This window comes from Mustela erminea, chromosome 10 (assembly GCF_009829155.1).
Source record: "Mustela erminea isolate mMusErm1 chromosome 10, mMusErm1.Pri, whole genome shotgun sequence".
NCBI lineage: Eukaryota > Metazoa > Chordata > Mammalia > Carnivora > Mustelidae > Mustela > Mustela erminea.
In genome coordinates this window covers 73,599,802-73,618,072 of record NC_045623.1, presented here as the reverse complement: position 1 = coordinate 73,618,072, position 18,271 = coordinate 73,599,802, and the positions used below count along the sequence as shown (strand labels likewise).

The 18,271-nt window shown below is 46.8% G+C and overlaps 1 protein-coding gene across 1 annotated transcript; it reads left to right on the top strand.

Moving 5' to 3' along the window:
• The first annotated feature begins 793 nt into the window (after positions 1–793).
• LURAP1 (leucine rich adaptor protein 1) lies at positions 794–12,599 on the top strand. Its single transcript, XM_032302451.1, has 2 exons — positions 794–1,434; positions 11,707–12,599. Exons 1-2 carry the CDS (start codon positions 1,231–1,233, stop codon positions 12,235–12,237), a joined length of 735 nt encoding a protein of 244 aa, XP_032158342.1. The 5' UTR covers positions 794–1,230; the 3' UTR covers positions 12,238–12,599.
• The last annotated feature ends 5,672 nt before the right edge of the window (positions 12,600–18,271 follow it).

Below are 18,271 nucleotides of genomic sequence, written 5' to 3'. Positions count from 1 at the left end.
AAACATCCAAATCAAGCCAAAACAAAAAAAGTTTTTCATCGCTCCGCATTGCCTACAAAATATAATCCAAGCACCATAGAACCATCTTCTATTACCCTGTTACTCAAAGTATGGTCCCTGGCCCAGCAGCATGGCCATCACCTGGGAGCTTGTTAGAAAAGAAGCTCAGGCTCCATCCCAGATCTTCAGAATCACAGTCTGCATTTTAACAAGATTTGCAGAAAATTCATAACCACATTCAAGCTTAAGAAGCGTAAGTCTAGGGGTGCCTGGGTGGCTCAGTTGGTTAAGTGGCTGCCTTCAGCTCAGGTGGTGATCCCAAGGTTCTGGGATCAAGAGAGCCCCCTGCTCAGTGGGGAGCCTGCTTCTCTTCCTCCACCCCTCCCCTTGCTTGTGCTCTTTCTTTCTCTCAAATAAATAAATAAAATCTTAGAAGGAAAAAAAGCGTCAGTCTACAGGATCAAGCATGATCTGGCCCATGTGGACCTTTTCATCTTCAATACTGGTTGCTTCTCATTGGCCAGAAGAACCTTATTTTCTCCTCTTATTTAAACTCAGGGGCAAGGCACCAGGCTGGCTCAGTCAGAAGAGCGTGTAACTCTTGATCTCCCCGCTGAGTTCAAACTTTATGTTGGGTGTAGAGAAATATTTCGAAATAAATGAATAAATTTAAAAAAAAATCCAGTGGTTACACTGAAAGTGTGTGTGTGTGTCCGTAGCTAGCTAAATTCTAACCACTGTTGTACACCCAGCCCCTCTACTTCAGGAAGACTTTCAAAATCCTCTGCAGCTTCTGTCACCACTGTTTCTTTAACTCCCATACCCCTGAGGATGCTTAGCTTTTTTCAGCAAACATTTATCGGGCGCCTGCTATGTGACTGGCTAGACTCAGCTGGCAGTGTAGGGAGAAGGCACTGAACACTCCTAGTGCTCCTTCAAGTGCAAATTCAAGTACAAATCGCCCAGCCCCACCCATTCTAGGTACAGACGATGTGTGCGCAGCACTCGAACACACACACACACACACACGCGAACACGAACACACACGCGCACGCACACACGAACGGCTCTGCGCGGCTTTTCTGAGTGTTACGGCACCCTCTGCCCGCCCCCGCGCGGCGCGGGCGGGGACCCACTGGTTCCGCTCAGCACCAGCAGCGGGCAAAGGAGGACCCCCGGGAACGAGACCCCGCCGTCCGGTGGCCCAGTCCTCTTCAGCCTTAGGCCCGCATGGAGGGAACTGCGGAGTTCCAGACGCCTGACCTGCGAGATGTGGAGGGCAAGGTGGGCAGGAAGACTCCTGAAGGGCTGCTCCGCGGGCTGCGAGGGGAATGGGAGCCGGGAACCTCCAGCGCCCTGCTGCTCTCAGGGGCGCCTATTACCGGCCACGGCCACAGCCTGGGGGACAAGATCATGGCGTTGAGGATGGAGCTGGTGAGTGTGGGTTCCATGGGCAGGAGGACGGAGTCCCTAGCTAGGGTTGGAAGGGACAGACTTATGCCTCCAGAGTTGGACTGGAGACCAGCGAATTAGATAGAACTCCCTACCTAACTCCTCAGGATTCCTCCCAGATCAATCCTTAAATCCTGGGGTCCATTAATTGCCCCTCCAAGGGTGAGTGGGTCCTGAAGACTTGAGGTGGGAGGCACTAGCTCTTGGAAGTTTTTCCTGCCAGATAATTGGGAGGGGAGAGGCTGAGAAGCACCGAGAACCTAGCACAGCACAAATCTGCCCCCCCACCCCACCCCACCCCCACCCCGCCATCTATGCCCTGCCCCCCATTATAGGGCCCTCAGTTTCTTCTCCTACTGCACACTGGGCCCAGGGTTTGCTAGTCTGAGACCTGGGTGTTCATGATAGGATTCAGCACAGAAGAGATCAGGGTGAAAAACCCCTAGTCTAGGGCTACCCAAAACATCCTCCCTTTCCCCAACTCCCCCGACCCCCACATAAAGTACTTGGAAGTCCCTAGAACCTGGGTGGTCAGAGTAGCAGCACCATGGCTATTGGCTCCATCACCTCTGAGCCCCCCAGGTATACAGGATTTTTGCATCTCATCTGTACCTTCTTGGGGAGAAGAGAAGGAAATAGGCACCCTCCCCCTCCCCTGTTGCTGCTGGTCTAGATTCAGAGCCAGAAGGCCATTTGGGGCTCTCCAGGCTCCCCAAGGCCCTGGTTCCGGTGAAGGGGGTAATTTACACCTGCCACCAATTTACAGCCAGTTCTGGGGAACTGAAGAATCCTCTGGCTCAGAACCAGGAGGCCACAGTGAGTGTGTCAGCTAATAGGTCTTTCTGGAGCCCACCATCTGCCTAGCTAGGCTGTGAGAGAACAGAAAAGGAGGGCATGGGGGCTCTTAGGCAGGAAGGAGAGCCTTCTGGGCAGAGCAATCAGGGAAGGCTCCATGGGGGAAGAACTTAAATGCCATGTGTGCACTTGGCCCTGAAGGTTGGAGGTGAATGCCAGATTCTTCAGAGCAGGGCTGTGACTGCCCACCTAAGGGAGGGGCTTGCTTCGCTTCTTTGTACAGAGTGGTGCCAGGCATCATGCTGAGCACTTTACAAAATACTCACTTAATCCTCACAGTAACCCTATTAGCAAATATTTTATAGATAAAGAAACTGAGGCACAAAGAGATTAAGTAACTGCCCAAGGTCATACAAAAAAGTAAAAAGCAAAGCCAGGCTTTGAACTCAGATGATCTGCCTGCACTTTACATGTTTACCATTGAGATCTGCTTTGTGCCAGGTGCTTTAAAGACATTTTATGCCACTGAAGTGAGAAAAGCCGTCATCTTTAACCCCGTCCTGTAGATGAAGTATGCTTGCAGGTGTTAAAGGGGCTCAGCTGGGCTCACACACGGAGCCAGTGGAGAAGCCATGCCTTTTCTCTGGCTCTAACTCTTTTGCCTTTGATGGTGATTAGCTGTTTGTAAACTTGAAGGGCATACATTCATTTAACTTGTGATTAGGTCTCTGCGTTCTGGACCTAGCCTGGTATGGGACCCTAAGCTGCCCATTAAAGGCACACAGGAGGGAACCTACTGGGGGCCATAACAGGGAAGCACTCCTTACTCGATTCCTTTCTCCTTCCTTGGCCAAGATGTCATTGATGTCTTTGTGTACTCAGCCCTGCCCACTGTGGGGGGAGTGGCGGGGCTGGGCAGAGGGTTTCCCTTGAAGCCACTGGTGGCAGAACAGGTCCAAGCTCTCTAAGCACAGTCCTTCAACTGTCCCTCTCCCAGCAATCCTGCAGGGCCAGTGGCAGGGCCGCTCTTAAAGCCAAGGTTATTCCTGCCTCTAGGCTCTTTTCCTCTTGGTTCCCTCCCCCTCTCACAGGTTGAGTGAACCAGCCAGACTCTGGGATTTGTGGGAAGGGGAAATAAAGGAAACCTTCCCTACTTAATCCTCCTACTCAAAAAAACTGTTGCTGCGGGACAAACCACTCCCACAGAGCTGGCTTAAAAAAAAGCTTTAGGCAAGAAGGGGGAAGTCATGGGTTCAAGTTCTGGCCTAGCTCCGGAATCATTTTGAGATCTTGAGCAGAGCCCTGACTTTCTGTTGGCCTCAGTTTTTCTGCCTCTTTGAGGATGAGGGGGCAGGGGCTTGTGGGATCAGATAGTTCTTGTAACAGTTGTCTAAGAATCTCAATCCACGGCCAGGGAGCTGGGTCTGGGATCTCCCGGCTTTACCCCAGGGCCTGATTGGGATTGAGCAATAAGGAAGCCACACTTGTGACCCCAGGGCTGGGCAGAGTCTGATGTGTCTTTGTTAAGAGAGTTAGTGGGGGACCTGAATCCCCCTGGGAAGAGAACTGGGTTGGAATGGTCTTTGAGGCTGCATCTCTCCTGAGGATTATCCCCTTTCTGTTTCCAAAGAGGCGGTATGGAATGAGTGTTTCTTTTTCTGGCAAGAAAGCCTTGCTTTTTTTCTATTCTGGGAAGTGTTGCTGTCACAGTCAGGGAATCCCACTGTCACAGGACTATAGAATCTAGTTCTCAGATTCATTTCCCATCAGCACAGTAAAACTCAACCGGATGAGTCCTGGAGACCACCAGAGGGGCCAAGGATAGTGAAGGCAAGAGAATCACAAAGCCGGATCTGACCTATCCAGTCTGAGGCTAAGTGCCACCAATGAACTGTGTAGGACTGCTCTCAGGGAGCTCACAGACTGAGTTCACAGGAAGGAGGGAGACAGACTAATAACTGATACAGGATGATAAGTGTTTTTAGAACCCAGGGTGGGCTTCTTGGAAGAGTCTTCATTAAAGAGTGACATGGTCAGCTTGTTCTCTGGAGAGATGACGACACCTCCTCCTCCTTCTGCTCCTCCTCCTCCTCCTTCTCTTTCTTCTTTTTCTTAAGATTTTATTTTGGGGGGCTCAGTTGGTTAAGCGCCTGCCTTTGGCTTGGGTCATGATCTCAGGGTCTAGGGATCGAGCCTGCTTCAGGCTCCCTGCTCAGCTGGAAGTCTGCTTCCCCCTCTCTGTCTGCCTACATGAGCTCTCTCTCTGTCAAAGAAATAAATAAAATCTTAAAAAAAAAAAAAAAAAGATTTTATTTTTAAGTAATCTCTACACCCAATGTGGGGCTCAAATCTACAATCCCTAGATTGTAGTCATATGCTCTACCAACTGAGCCAGCCGGGCACTCATGGAAAGGCCACTTTAAATTGGAGGGGACACATACTGAGTCCCCTAGTTGGAATGCCTCTCTCCACTGTTTACTTGACTAAGTCCTATTCAACCTTTATGTCTCAGCTCATGTGCCTTATTGTAGGAAGCATTTTCTTACCTGCCTTGATTGGGTCATTGCCTTCTAGATAGCCATGGCCCTCTGGATAGCATTTGTTTTCCCTAGCATTTGCCATGCTGAGTCTGAAGTGTCTATATCATTGTCTTACCCTACCCATAAACTGTGAATTCTCTGAAGTTAAGAAATGGTGTCTTTTCTTCCTTGAACACAACGTGATGCCTATAAAAAGACTCTCTAAATATTGTGTCATAACTGAATGGATTAATTCTGTCTTAAGGAAAAGCAGGGAAGACTTCCTAGAGGAGGAAGGGCATTTGCTGGGGCTTGAAGGATGAATAAAATCAGCGGGAATTCTAATTCAAGATGGCGGATTGAACACAGGCATTTACCTCCATTTCCTTCTGAAATGTCACTAGAAAGCTAGTAGAAGGATTATTTTAAAAGCCATGAAACTATTATGATGACAAACGTAGGAGAGAAGATGATAGGAACAAAATTTTGGAAGCTGAAAAGCGGAAGGAAGTGTGGTAACTTAGAGGACCTGAGAAAAGCTGAATTCCAAGCCAGCATCGAGGAAAGCTGAAAAAGCAACACAATTTGCACTACAGAAACTCAAAGCTTTCAAGGAGTTGGAAGAAAACAGTGTTTAGGGAATTGGGGGCACAAGTGAAGCTAAAAACAAAAGGGTTTGTGAATGTCTGTTTACGAATTGTACTCTAAGATCCCCTCCCTAACTGGCCAACCAAGTGCCAGCCACTTCTTTATCCTAACAGAAGATTGGGGATATAAGTTTTGGAAAAGAATAGTACAGAGGGAATGGAGGAAGGGGAAGAAAGGAAGGAGACAATATAGCAGGAGAAACATTTTTAGTATGAGAAGTTTTGTTTAATACATTTAGTTTGGTTTTGGACTAGGACTGTTGGTTTCACTGTTAATTTATTTGTCCTCCCTGGGGTTCCTGGGTGGCTCAGTCATTAAGCATCTGCCTTCGGGGATATCAGGGTTCTGGGATCGAGCCCTGTATCAGGCTTCCTGTTCAGTGGGGAACCTGCTTCTCCCTCTCCCACTCTCCCTGCTTGTGTTCCTTCTTTCACTGTCTCTCTCTCTCTGTCAAATGGATGGATAAAATCTTTAAAAGAGGAAAACAAAACTTAGGGGCGCCTGAGTGGCTCATTTGGTTAAAGGGTCTACCTTCAGCTCAGGTCATGACCGAGGGTCCTGGGATCGAGCCCCATGTCATGCTCGCTGCTAAGTGGGAATCTGCTTCTCCCTCTGCCCTTCTCTCTGCTCTCTCTCTCTCTCAAATTTTTTTCTCAAAAAAGAAAAATTTTTCCCCAGTGTGAAATAATTGAAGATCATCTTTTATTGCATGTCATTAATAATCTGCATAGCCTATAGTATTTCAGTTATTTATGTCCATATCTCCTTATTAGAACTGCAAGTTTCTGTCAAGCAGGGAAAGTTTCTTCATGATCTTTGTTATTATTAGACAACCCAGGTGCCAAATATTCATTTGTTTAATTGGATTAGAGTTGTGATATTATTCCAAAATCACAAATAATTTCAGGTACAGAATTTTGTTCTGTGGTTATGTCATGGTGAATAAGTTGACCACAGTAATATCTAAAGCCACATAGCTACCATTCACAAACTGATACCTGCCAGGCACTATCCTGTATGTGTTAATATGTTCCTTCCATTTTTTTTTAAGATTTTATTTTCTTTTGACAGACAGAGATCACAAGTAGGCGGAGAGAGAGAGAGGGAGGAAGCAGGCTCCCTGCTGAGCAGAGAGCCTGATCCTGGGATCATGACCTGAGCCAGGGGCAGAGGCTTTAACCCACTGAGCCACCCAGGTGCCCCATGTTCCTTCCATTTTTTGATATAAACTTCTAAATGAGATAGTATCCTCATTTCACAATGAAGAAATGAGGTTTAAAGGGGGAAAAAATTCTAATTCCCTGTGGTTTTTTAATGGCAATTTGGAATTTGAATCCAGGTCTATTTAATTCCAGTGCCTATATTTTTCTCAATGTACAAATACTTAGTCATATTCTGGTTTATCATTCTACTTGTAAGACAGTTATGTCCTGAATAACTTAATATATATATATATATGTATACATATATATGTATATATACTTAAGATTTTATTTATTTACTTGAGAGAAAGTGAGAGAGATCACAGAGGGAGAAAGAGAAGCAGACTCGCTGCTGACTGAGCAGAGAGCCCAATGTGGGGCCCGATCCCAGGACCCCAAGATCACGACCTGGGCTGATAGCAGCTGCTTAACTGACTGAGCCACCCAGACCCCAATTGTTATATATTTTTTAAAAACTCGAACCAAATGTCTCCAGATTAGAGACAACAAGTTGAGAGCAAGAGGGATTAGGTAGGAGTGCCTGGGTGGCTCAGTTGGTTAAGCATCCAACTCTTGATTCCACCTCAGGTCATTATCGCAGGGTGGTGAAATCAAGCCCCACAGTGGGGCTCCATGCTCGGTGGGGAGTCTGCTTGAGATTCTTTCCCTCTCCCTCTGCCTTTCTCCCACCTCCACCCCCCACTTAACCCCCCCAGTCCCATTCCCTTGCATGCACACTCTATCTCTCCCTCTCAAATAAATAAATAAATCTTTTTTAAAAAGAGGGATTAAGTAAAAATGTACTAAATGTTATTAAATACCCTTCCAGCCTTTCCCCTTACTTAGCAGCTTTGCTTGCATTATATTCTTGAGATGGGTAGAATATGGTGAACATGGTGAACCCAAGGGAAAAATACTAGAGATACTGACTTCAGGGCTAACCCGAATAACCCAGCTAGAAAATTCCAAGTGAGGCTCAGAGTTGGCAAGCCTCACGTACGTATATAAAATTTGCAATCAGCTTTTTAGAGACAACTCTGAAGTATAAGCAGCTGCTAGAGACTGTAAGACATCTGATGAGACCCTCTGACTATTTAGACATAAATGAACAGAAAAAACACCTTGAATGAGGTGGAGATAATACTGGGAGATGAGAACTTATAAAAAAGCATTAATTATATCCTTAAAAAGATGAGAGGTACTATTGCAGCACGGCAGGAAGCTATAAAAAGGAAAGTGTTTAAGGGCGCGCCTGGGTAGCTCAGTCCATTAAGCATCTGACTCTTGATTTCAGCTTAGGTCATGATCTCAGGGTTGTGGGACTGAGCTCCATGTAAAGTCTGCAGGGGATTCTCTTTCTCCCTCTGCCCTTCCCCCACCCCACCCTGCTCTCTCGTGCCTGAACTCTCCCTCTCTCAAATAAATAAATCCAAAAGGAAAACATTCAGAGAACTAGAACAACTCTTAGAAATAAAAACATAGGAAAATATGAAAAACTCAACGGAAGCATTGATAATGTTGAAATACTTCAGAAACTAGAACAAATATAGAAAAAGATGGAAGAGGGGGAAAAAAAAAAAGGATTCATCCAGGACACCCTCTATTCAAATAATAGGATTTCCAGAAAAAAAAAAAAAAAATGGAAAATTAGTGGAGGAGAAATAATCACCAAAGAAATAAAGAAAATCTCCCAGAGCTGAGGGACATGTGTCTCCAATTTAAAAGGGCCCAATACGGGGCGCCTGGGTGGCTCAGTCGGTTGAGCATCCAGCTTTTGGTTTCAGCTCAGGTCATGTTCTCCCCCCATTCCCTACTGCAGCCCTGTGTCAGGGTCAGGCATCAGTGGGGAGTCTGCTTCTGTTCTCCTCTCCCTCTGCCCCTGACCCCCACTCTGAAATAAATAAATAAATCTTTAAAAACTAAAATTGCCCAGGGGCACCTGGGTGGCTCAGTGGGTTGAGCCGCTGCCTTCAGCTCAGGTCATGATCTCAGGGTCCTGGGATCGAGTCCCGCATCGGACTCCTTGCTCAGCGGGGAGCCTGCTTCTCTCGCTGCCTCTGCCTGCCTCTCTGCCTGCTTGTGTGTACTCTCTGTCTCTCTCTCTCTGGCAAATAAATAAAATCTTTAAAAAAAAAAAAACTAAAATTGCCCAACAAGTGGCCAATTCAGTGGATGAAAATAGACACACCATGGCAAATTATTGGGATAATTTAGAACACTGGGACCAAAGAGAAGATCCTGAAAACTTTCAGAAAAAATAGGAAGAAGGTCCCATATGAACGACCGGGAATCATAATGGCATCAGACTTTTCAAGTGTGACACTGAAAATTAAAAGTCCATGGAACAGGGGTGCCTGGGTGGTTTAGTTGGTTAAAGCCTCTGCCTTCGGCTCAGATCATGATCCCAGGGGCCTGGGATCGAGCCCCACATCGAGCTCTCTGCTCTGCGGGGAGCCTGCTTCCTCCTCTCTGCAGTCTCTGCCTGCCTCTCTGCCTACTTGTGATCTCTGTCTGTGAAATAAATAAATTAAAAAAAAAAAGTCAATGGAACAGGGGCGCTTGGGTGGCTCAGTGGGTTAAAGCCTCTGCTTTCAGCTCAGGTATGATCTCAGGGTGCTGGGATCGAGCCCTGCATCGAGCTCTCTGCTCAGCGGGGAGCCTGCTTCCTCCTCTCTCTCTGACGGCCTCTCTGCCTACTTGTGATCTCCTCTCTCTCTCTCTCTCTGTCAAATAAACAAATATGATCTTTGGGGGAAAAAAAGTCAATGGAACAATGCCTTAAATCCTGAGGAAAAATTATTTTTTACCTGGAATTCTATACCCAAGAAACTGTCAGTGGTGTGAGGGGAGAAGAATAGCATTTTACAACGTGTAAAGCTTCACAAATGTACCTCCTCTGTAGACTTTCTCAGGAAGCTACTGGAGGAACTGGAGGAAAAGCACCCACACACAATGAAGGAGTAAACCAAGAAAGAAGAAGACATGGACCCAGGAAACAAGGGATCCAACTAGGGAAAAGCCCAGGAGGCTAGTGAAGGGAGAATCCCTGGGGGACAGTTGTGCAACTGGTTCACACTGGGGCCGATCAGAGGGCTCCTGAAGAGCTGCCTCTAAGAACTAGCAATAGTTAGAATGTGATAGGTTTAAATGCCTTGAGAGGAAAATTCAGACAACTGGGAGAGGGTATGGGGATGACTTATTGACCACTATGTAGGAAATGAAACAAAAGAAGAGGAGTAATATTGTAGTAATAATAATATAACAATAATGGAATATATAAGGTATGCTATATATCATTTACTATTACTCTAAGGCATAATTCTAAGGAATAATAATAATAATTATTATTATTATTGGGACACCTGGGTGGCTCAGTTGGATAAGTGTCTGCCTTCAGCTCAGGTCATGATCCCAGGGTCCCAGGATCGAGTCCTGCATTAGGCACCTTGCTCAGCAGGGAGCCTGCTTCTCCCTCTGCCTATCGCTCCCCCTGCTTATGCATGCTCTTACTCTCTCTCTGACAAATAAATGCAATCTTAAAAAAAAAAATCATTTAAAAATTTTTGTTATTATTATTCTAAGGAAAACATGAAGTAAGGGATGAAAAGTAACCATAGTAAACTGTACAACTTAGCTGTGAATAGCATTTCCAAATCCTTATAAGGTAATCACCCAACAACTCATTTTATTGCATATGTTGGGAAGATTGGAATATGGGAAAGGTGTCTGTATAGCAGAGGAGTGGGTAGTAGGATGAGAGTTAAACCCTTAACCTTCCATCATGTGGGAAGTCAACAGAAAACACCTAAAACTCAAAAGTCACTAAGTAGCATGTTATTTGGAGATTTGAAGGTAAGTACCAAAATAAACAGCTTAAAAAAATGAATAATAGTTGTCTCTGGGAAGCGAGATTTAGGATTAGGGCTCAGGCCTTTTACGTCCATGATAAATCTCACAGAACTGTTTGCCTCTTTAATCCATGGGCATCCATTACTTTGATTACAAGGAAACCAAATAAAACGCGATCAGAAAGTCATGTGTGACAAGACCAGAGTCTCCCGGGTCAGTGAGCTAGAGGTGAAGCCGGAGAGACGCACAAGGGCTATATTGTGATAACTTTGGAATCCCAGCTGCTGAAGGGTTCGGATCTTCTTCTTCAGGAGGAGTGCAAAGCCTGGAGAGGCTCTTGAGCAGGAAAGGGACAGATTCAGACTTGTCTTTGGGGAAGATATTTAGGGCATCGGAACTGGGAGGGACCCTGGAGATTCCCCGGAAAATCAGACTTACTCCCTGTACAGAAGGGATACAGGTGTGTGGTAGAGAGAAGCCCCTAGTCCCCAGCCAGCAGGCTTCTGACCCTTTGAACAATAGCTACTGACACCCTGAAGAGACTGGGGGACCACGTTCACTTCCTCTTTCTTCCCCAGCTTTTGCCTCCCTTTGGCCCTACTTTGTAATTAACACCAGGCTCCCTATCAGGCTATTCTTTGAATCTGGACTGTTTCAGTAGTTAATACTTTACTTAAGTTCAAAGCTTAGCAGATCAGATTTCTTTTTTCTTTCTTTTTTTTTTTTTTAGCAGATCAGATTTCAATATTAAACATTTACTGAGACTGTGTCAAGCACTGTGTTGAATACGCAATAAATAGCATCTCCAAATTCTCATGGCCATCTTGTGAAATGAGTAATTTAGCCCTGTTTTACAAACAAGGAAACCAAGGCTCAAGGAATGTAAGAAAGTTGCCCACAGTCATCTGGCTAATCAGTGGTAGAACTGAGATTTTTTTTTTTTTTTTGGTAAGATTTTGTTTTTAAGTAATCTCTGCACCCATCATGGGGTTCGAACTTACAAGCCTAGATCGAGAGTCACCTGCTCCACTGACTGAGCCAGGCAGGCGCGCCCCAGAACTGAGATTTTAAACAGCAGTCTGTCTGCTTTGAGACTCCATGCTCTAAACCAGCCATGCTTCTGTTCCCAAGCTTCTTGCCTTTGAAGCATGGTTGGTTGGACTACAAAGCGGGGCCCCTGGAAACTTTTGGGAAACCTATGGCTCAGAACCTCAGACTGATTCCTTCTCCCACTCCCCCAGGCTTACCTGCGAGCCATCGATGTGAAGATCCTGCAGCAGCTGTTGACCTTGAATGAGGGCATCGAGGCTGTGCGCTGGCTGTTGGAGGAGAGGGGGACAGTGACCAGCCACTGCAGCAGCCTCACCAGCAGCCAATATAGCCTGACAGGCGGGAGCCCAGACCACTCAAGGCGAGGCAGCTGGGACAGCCTGCCGGACACCAGCTCCACTGACCGGCTGGACAGTCTCTCCATTGGCAGCTTCCTAGACACGGTGGTCCCCAGCGAGCTGGATGAACAGGGCCCCCCTGGGGCTCCCCGTCCTGAGACTGGGCAAAGGTTATACCCAGTGGGGACAGGGCCCAGTGGGGACAGGGCCAGGACTGAGGTGGACCTGACAGCCAGCAGGCTAGGGAATTTGAGGGCTGTATGGAAGCCCCCAGGGGAGGGGCTCCAAGGTGGACCTCCTGAGCCACTAGAGGATGAGAGTGCCAAGCTGGGCTTTGAGGCCCACTGGTACTGGCAGTGTCAGGATGACGTGACCTTCTTATAGTAACACTCCCACCCTTTTGTATTCCTGTGGCTCTTTCATTGCTAGGCCCTGGTTTCCCTGGAAATTTATTCTCCCTCATTCTGGGTCTAGGAAGAGGCTGCATCAAAATCAGTTACCGTGGAAATCTGACCTTATCATCCTTCTGGGCCCTAAGGAGGCTCTGCCTTTATCCCTCAATGATTGGGATCCTAGAACTATTTCCATAGATACATTGACTCTAGAGGTTTGACCTGTGGCTTCTCGTAAGATAGTAACTTCCCTTCCCCCTCCGTGCCCCCCCTTCCTCCCGGAACTAGGTAAGGATTTCAGGGATTTAGGACGCCTAAGAGATTGCTGATGAGGAGTTGGGGGTCCAATTACCTCAACCAACATCTAGGAGTCTTGGCCCCCCTCTTGGCCAAGATGGAGAACTGTGGAGGGACATGGACATTCAGGGCCAACCCTCCATGGATTGGCCCTCCCAGAAGTCTCTGGGGTTGATAGAACCATCCCTTCCTATCTGGTGAGTGATGTCATTTCCTGCCAGGATGGAGTAGGCTTTCCTCTGTACCATCTCTCAGGGGTGGGAGTCCGGTATTGGGCGGCTGAGCCCCTGCTGCTAGGCAAGACCATACCATTTATTCCCCATACCGTTACTTCTTGCAAGTGGGAACATACCCTTCCCCCTTCCTGGTAGGAAAGCTCACTGTCAGAGGTTTGTGTTTCTTTTCAGAAAGATTGTTACTTTTTTTTTTTTTTAAGATGTTATTTATTTGTTAGAGCACAAGTGAGGGGAGAAGCAGACTCCCCACTGAGCAGGAAGCCCAATACGGATACGGGACTCCATCCCAGGACCCCAGGATCGTGACCTGAGCCGAAGGCAGATGCTCAAATGACTGAGCCACCCGGGCACCCCAGATTCTTGCTTTTTAAATGGGGTGTTCTCATTTTATTCTAGAGGGTTCACTTCCTCTGTGGCCATACCCCTGTTGATGTGACACTCTTGTATCTGTGCTTTTAGGGAGGGAAAGGCAGGGGGCCCTCTACATACAGCTCTCAAAATTTGGCCTGCCCTCTTTGGCCCCTGTCTTTCCCTGTCCCTGGGTTGCCCTCATTCTTGTATTCTGGCTCCAGACCTGTCTGCCAGGAGGTTCAGCCTTTGTGTCTCCACACCTTCTCGGTTTCCACTTCCACAGGCCTTTTATATGCAGATGATCCCCTAACCACCCCCCTTCTCTCCCTACTGCTGATGGAAATCAGAGGAAGGAGACACTTGAAGTCTGGGAGCTCTGGGGGTGTATCATAATTTCCAAAGAGGGGAGGTGTCTTCTCTGATCCTGTGATTTCCCTTCCCCCATTCTGCCCTGGACCTTCCACCATTTGGTCACAAGGATGCCTGCCAGAGGCTGAGACACAAGAAATCCCCTTGTCTGGGTTACAATGAGTGGTGGTGGGGGTTGGGGGGGGTGTGGCAGGGAAAGACAGAGGCTCTTTGGTCCTAGGGCCCACGTCCTGGGAGGGGGAGAGATCCAGAGAAAGGCTGCTTTCCTTCCTCCCTTAGAGCAAGCCCTAGACTCCTGGGACCTGAGGAGAGAGCGGGAGACCGGCTCTGGGCCTGGGTCCTAGGGCCCTAGTGAATTACAGCAAAGAAAGAATTCACAGAAGCTGCCAACCTGGGGCCCAGGAGGGGACAGGTCTGAGGCGGGGGCTGTACCTGATGTCAGAGAATGAATTCTTGGAGATTATCCCTTTAAACCCCAGCTAATTGCTTATATTTTGGTCCTTATCTTTCCTGGGGCCTGAAACTAATTATTGAAAAGCAAAAAGGAGAGAGAAGGATGTTGGGTGATCCTTGCCTAGTTGCTGTGCTGTCTGTCGTGCATGGAGGAGTCTCCCCCAGATCCTAGAGTAACTTCTGCAATTTCTTTACTTTTCATTCTGGGGAAGGGAAAGAAGCTAAGTTCATCTCCACTTCCCCTAAATTCCTCAGGTTTTGTTCTGCAAGCACCATTCCAGTCCTTTTGGGGCAATGCATTCAGCCTATGGCTCTCTCCCTAAAGACCCTTCCTTCTCCCATCCCCTCAAAGTGATCCAATCTCTGAAATATATTCTTAGCCTCTCCTCCTCTGCTGCCTACCAGCCCTCTCCATGCTACCACCTCTCCTGGTCTTGGGGCTCCAGACTTCCCCTCAGGCTGGGAATTCAAATGTCTTTTTCCCGTCCCTACTCTGTTGCCATTTTGTAGCGTGCTCTTGGGTAAGCTACCTTTTCACTTAGAAGGCTTGTATCCCTTTTGAAGCTTGCGTGCTTGATTAGGCTACAAACTTCCGAGCTGAAGGGGTTGCGCGCCCTCTTGTGGCCATTATGCATCATTGCCAGGAGTAGCTGCATAGAACCTCCCAGTTTCAGTATAGCCTTAAAGAAGACCAGCCTCTCAGTGCACTAACAGGCTGTAGAGACGAGCCTAGAGAGGGCAGAGATTTCCCCAGTGTCGCCTGCTGTAGATCCATGGCAATGGCCCGGGTTAGAGAACCCAGATCCATAGTGCCACTTGGCCAGACTGATTGTTTCCCCACCCCACCCAGTCAACACCACTCAAGCCCAAAGGACCGAAAGCAATTTTTCTGGTTTAATATTTGGGTTCTTAACCCCACCCTAGAGAGGCAGCTTAGTGTTGGGAGAAACAGCCATAGGCTCTAAGGAAAGAGAACCTTGGCCCTCATTGGGTAAAGGGTTTGTGAATCTGGACTGCAGATACAAGAAAAATTATCCCAGACCAACTATTTTTCCAGGGAGGGCCAGTAGGCCCAGATATGATGGTGGCAGAGAGCTCAGCATTTCAGACTTGGAGGTTAGAAGTGGGGTGGGGGTGGGGAGCTTTGAGATGAGGAAATCCAGATGGGTCCTGTGGAGTTGGGGAGCTCCACAGGTCAAGGGAATACAGCACAGTTGGGATAGGCACAACTGGGTAAAGGCAGAGATGAGATGGCTCGTGGCAGCTGCATAAACAGTGCCTAGGAGGGTAAAGGGTGGGGCTGACAGAATGACGGACCATCAAGGAGATATGAGACCACGGGAATGGGCAAGGGTCAGGGCCCGCATTTAGGATGGGATGGTAAGGTTGAGCACTGGACAGACTGGAAGCTCAGTGGCAACTCGGGTGAGAAGTGCTAGGGGCTTGTAGCAGACAAGGCACTGTGTGCACGGGGCCAGGCCCTACTGGATGCTCAATGACATCTCCTGAATGAATGGAAGAATGAATGTGTGTAAACCCACAAGGAGGTATGACTTATTTTGTTAAAAAGTGGGTAATTAGGTAGTAGTAGTTAATTTAAAACATTCTATTTAATTCTAAGCAACCCTATAAATAGTGGATTATTAACAGTGTATTGTTGCTTAGACATTTGCTCAAGGTCAGATAGGTAATAAAACAACTGTAATATGAACCTGGGTCAGTCTGGCTGCTTGGGCTTCCAGAAAGTCTTCTCTGATTCCCCTCTCCTCAGTGTCACAGATGTCACTCCTCTAGAACAGGCTACCCTGCCCAACAGCAGGACCAATGTGCTAGCTTCCTGCTGCTGCTGCTGCTGCTAAAATAATGACCACAAACATCTTGGCTTAAAACAACACAAATTTAGTATTTTCCAGTTGTGGAGGTCAGGAGTCCCAAATCAGTTTCACTGAGCTGAATTAAAGTCAAGGTGTTGACCTGTCTGTATTCCTCTTGGAGACTCTAGGGGAGAATCCATTTCTTTGCCTCTTCCAGCTTCTAGAAGCTGCTTGCATTCCTTGATTCATGGCCCCTTCCTCCATCTTCAAGGCAGCAGATAGCATTTTCTCTCCTCTCTGACCTCTGCTTCCAACCTTTTTTTTTTTTTAAAGATTTTATTTATTTATTTGAGAGAGAGACAGTGAGAGAGAACATGAGCGAGGAGGTCAGAGGGAGAAGCAGACTCCCCATGGAGCTGGGAGCCCGATGTGGGACTCGATCCCGGGACTCCAAGATCATGACCTGAGCTGAAGGCAGTCGTCCAACCAACTGAGCCACCCAGGCACCCTGCTTCCAACCTTTCATCTCTTTCTAATTCTCTTTTCTCTTATGAGGATTATGTTGTGATTACATCTGCTTTGGATTATATTGGGCCTACTGGGATGATCTAAGATCCTCTCCCCTGTCGAGATCCTTAATGTAACCTTGTATTCTAGGCCCCTTTTGTCATAAAAGGTAAAATATTCACGGGCTTTGAGAATTAGAACATGAACGTCTTTGGAGGAAGGGCCATTATTCAACCTACCAAAGACAGAGATAGAAGGTAGGCGGATGGAAGCACCCAGGCCCAGAATGAGCCCCGATGTTTTGTCTAGCCTCCCTAGGCCTGGAGTGAAGGGTGGTGGCTGAGGTCCAGGTTCCGTGTCTGGAGAATGCATCATCACCACCAGGGAGAGCTGAGACTGAAGGGAGAAATTCCCAGCTTAGGGAATTTTCAGGCTTGACACTTTCCCGGTGAACATGGTGGCGAGTTCCAGCAGGTTCTGTCTTCAGTACTGCCTTCTCTCTAGAACCATTCTGTGCTCAAGGCAGAAGATCATTACCAACAAACTAGCCTGGGCTGTCTCTGGGAAGGGTAGATTCGTTGTCACCTTTTAATTTGGAATTTTTCCAAGATTTTATTTTATTTATTTGACAGAGCACAAGCAGGGAGAGTGGCAGGCAGAGGGAAAGGGAGAAGCAGGCTCCTCACTGAGCAGAGAGCCTGATGTGGGGCTCGATCCCAGGGTCCATGACCTGAGCCAAAGGCAGATGCTTAACCAACTGAGCCACCCAGGTGCTCCTCCTTGTCACCTTTTAAAATTATCATTTTTTATTCTTTAATAAGTTAAACCATGCTCCTTAGAGCATGATGAACTCTCATTCTCAGTTGATACTAGCTGCTTTATTGCTTTATTTTCTTCTTTTGATCCTTGATCCCTCTTCTCATTCCTCTCCCTGACCTAGGCATACCCTCCAATATTTTAGTATGTGTTTGGATATGTTTGTATCTTTAAATATGTGTATATAACTGTGTACTTAGGTGTTTTAATATATATAAATGGTATTCTTTTAAATAAGCTAACTTTCCTAATGAGTTGCCTCATATGTCAGTGATTCCACACAATAAAGATTTATTTTTCACTTACAGGGGATCACAGGTGTGATGCTTGGGCTCTTTCTCTTCCACTGTCCATTTCAGGTACCAGGCTACTTCCATTTTTCAGGTTGTGATAGCCTGATTCTGCATCATAAGCTTCCTGTCAACTTTTTGCCAGATTGTTTTAACATCCATTAAAGTCCGCTTTATAAATTGGCTATTTCACTAGAGATTACAAAATGATGACTTTTCTAATGCTATAATGCCCTCTTTTAGTAGTTCTTTCAATACAGAAAAGCTTTGGGCGCCTGGGTGGCTCAGTGGGTTAAGCCGCTGCCTTCGGCTCAGGTCATGATCTCAGGGTCTTGGGATCGAGTCCCGCATCGGGTTCTCTGCTCCGCGGGGATCCTGCTTCCTCCTCTCTCTCTGCCTGCCTCTCTGCCTACTTGTGATCTCTCTGTGTCAAATGAATAAATAAAATCTTAAAAAAAAAAAAAGAAAAAGAAAAGCTTTTTCACATCCTCTAGGACTCTTACGTTACCCTAAAATAAAGTTTGTATCAGAATAGCAAGATGAATGCTCAACTGTCTTTCCTTATTTATCACTTTTATTTTTTAATTTTTTTAAAATGTTATTTATTTATTTAGGCAGAGAGGCAGGCAGAGAGAGAGGAGGAAGCAGGCTCCCTGCTGAGCAGAGAGCCCTATGCAGGGATCGATCCCAGGACCCTGGGATCAGGACCTAAGCCGAAGGCAGAGGATTTAACCCACTGAACCACCCAGGCGCCCCTGCGTGGAACTTTTGACTCTGCAAGAACTTAACCACTAATAGCCTAACGTTGACTGGAAGCCTTACTGATTACAGGAAATAGTCGATTAACACATATTTTGTGTTATATGTATTATATATTTCTTTCTAACAATAAA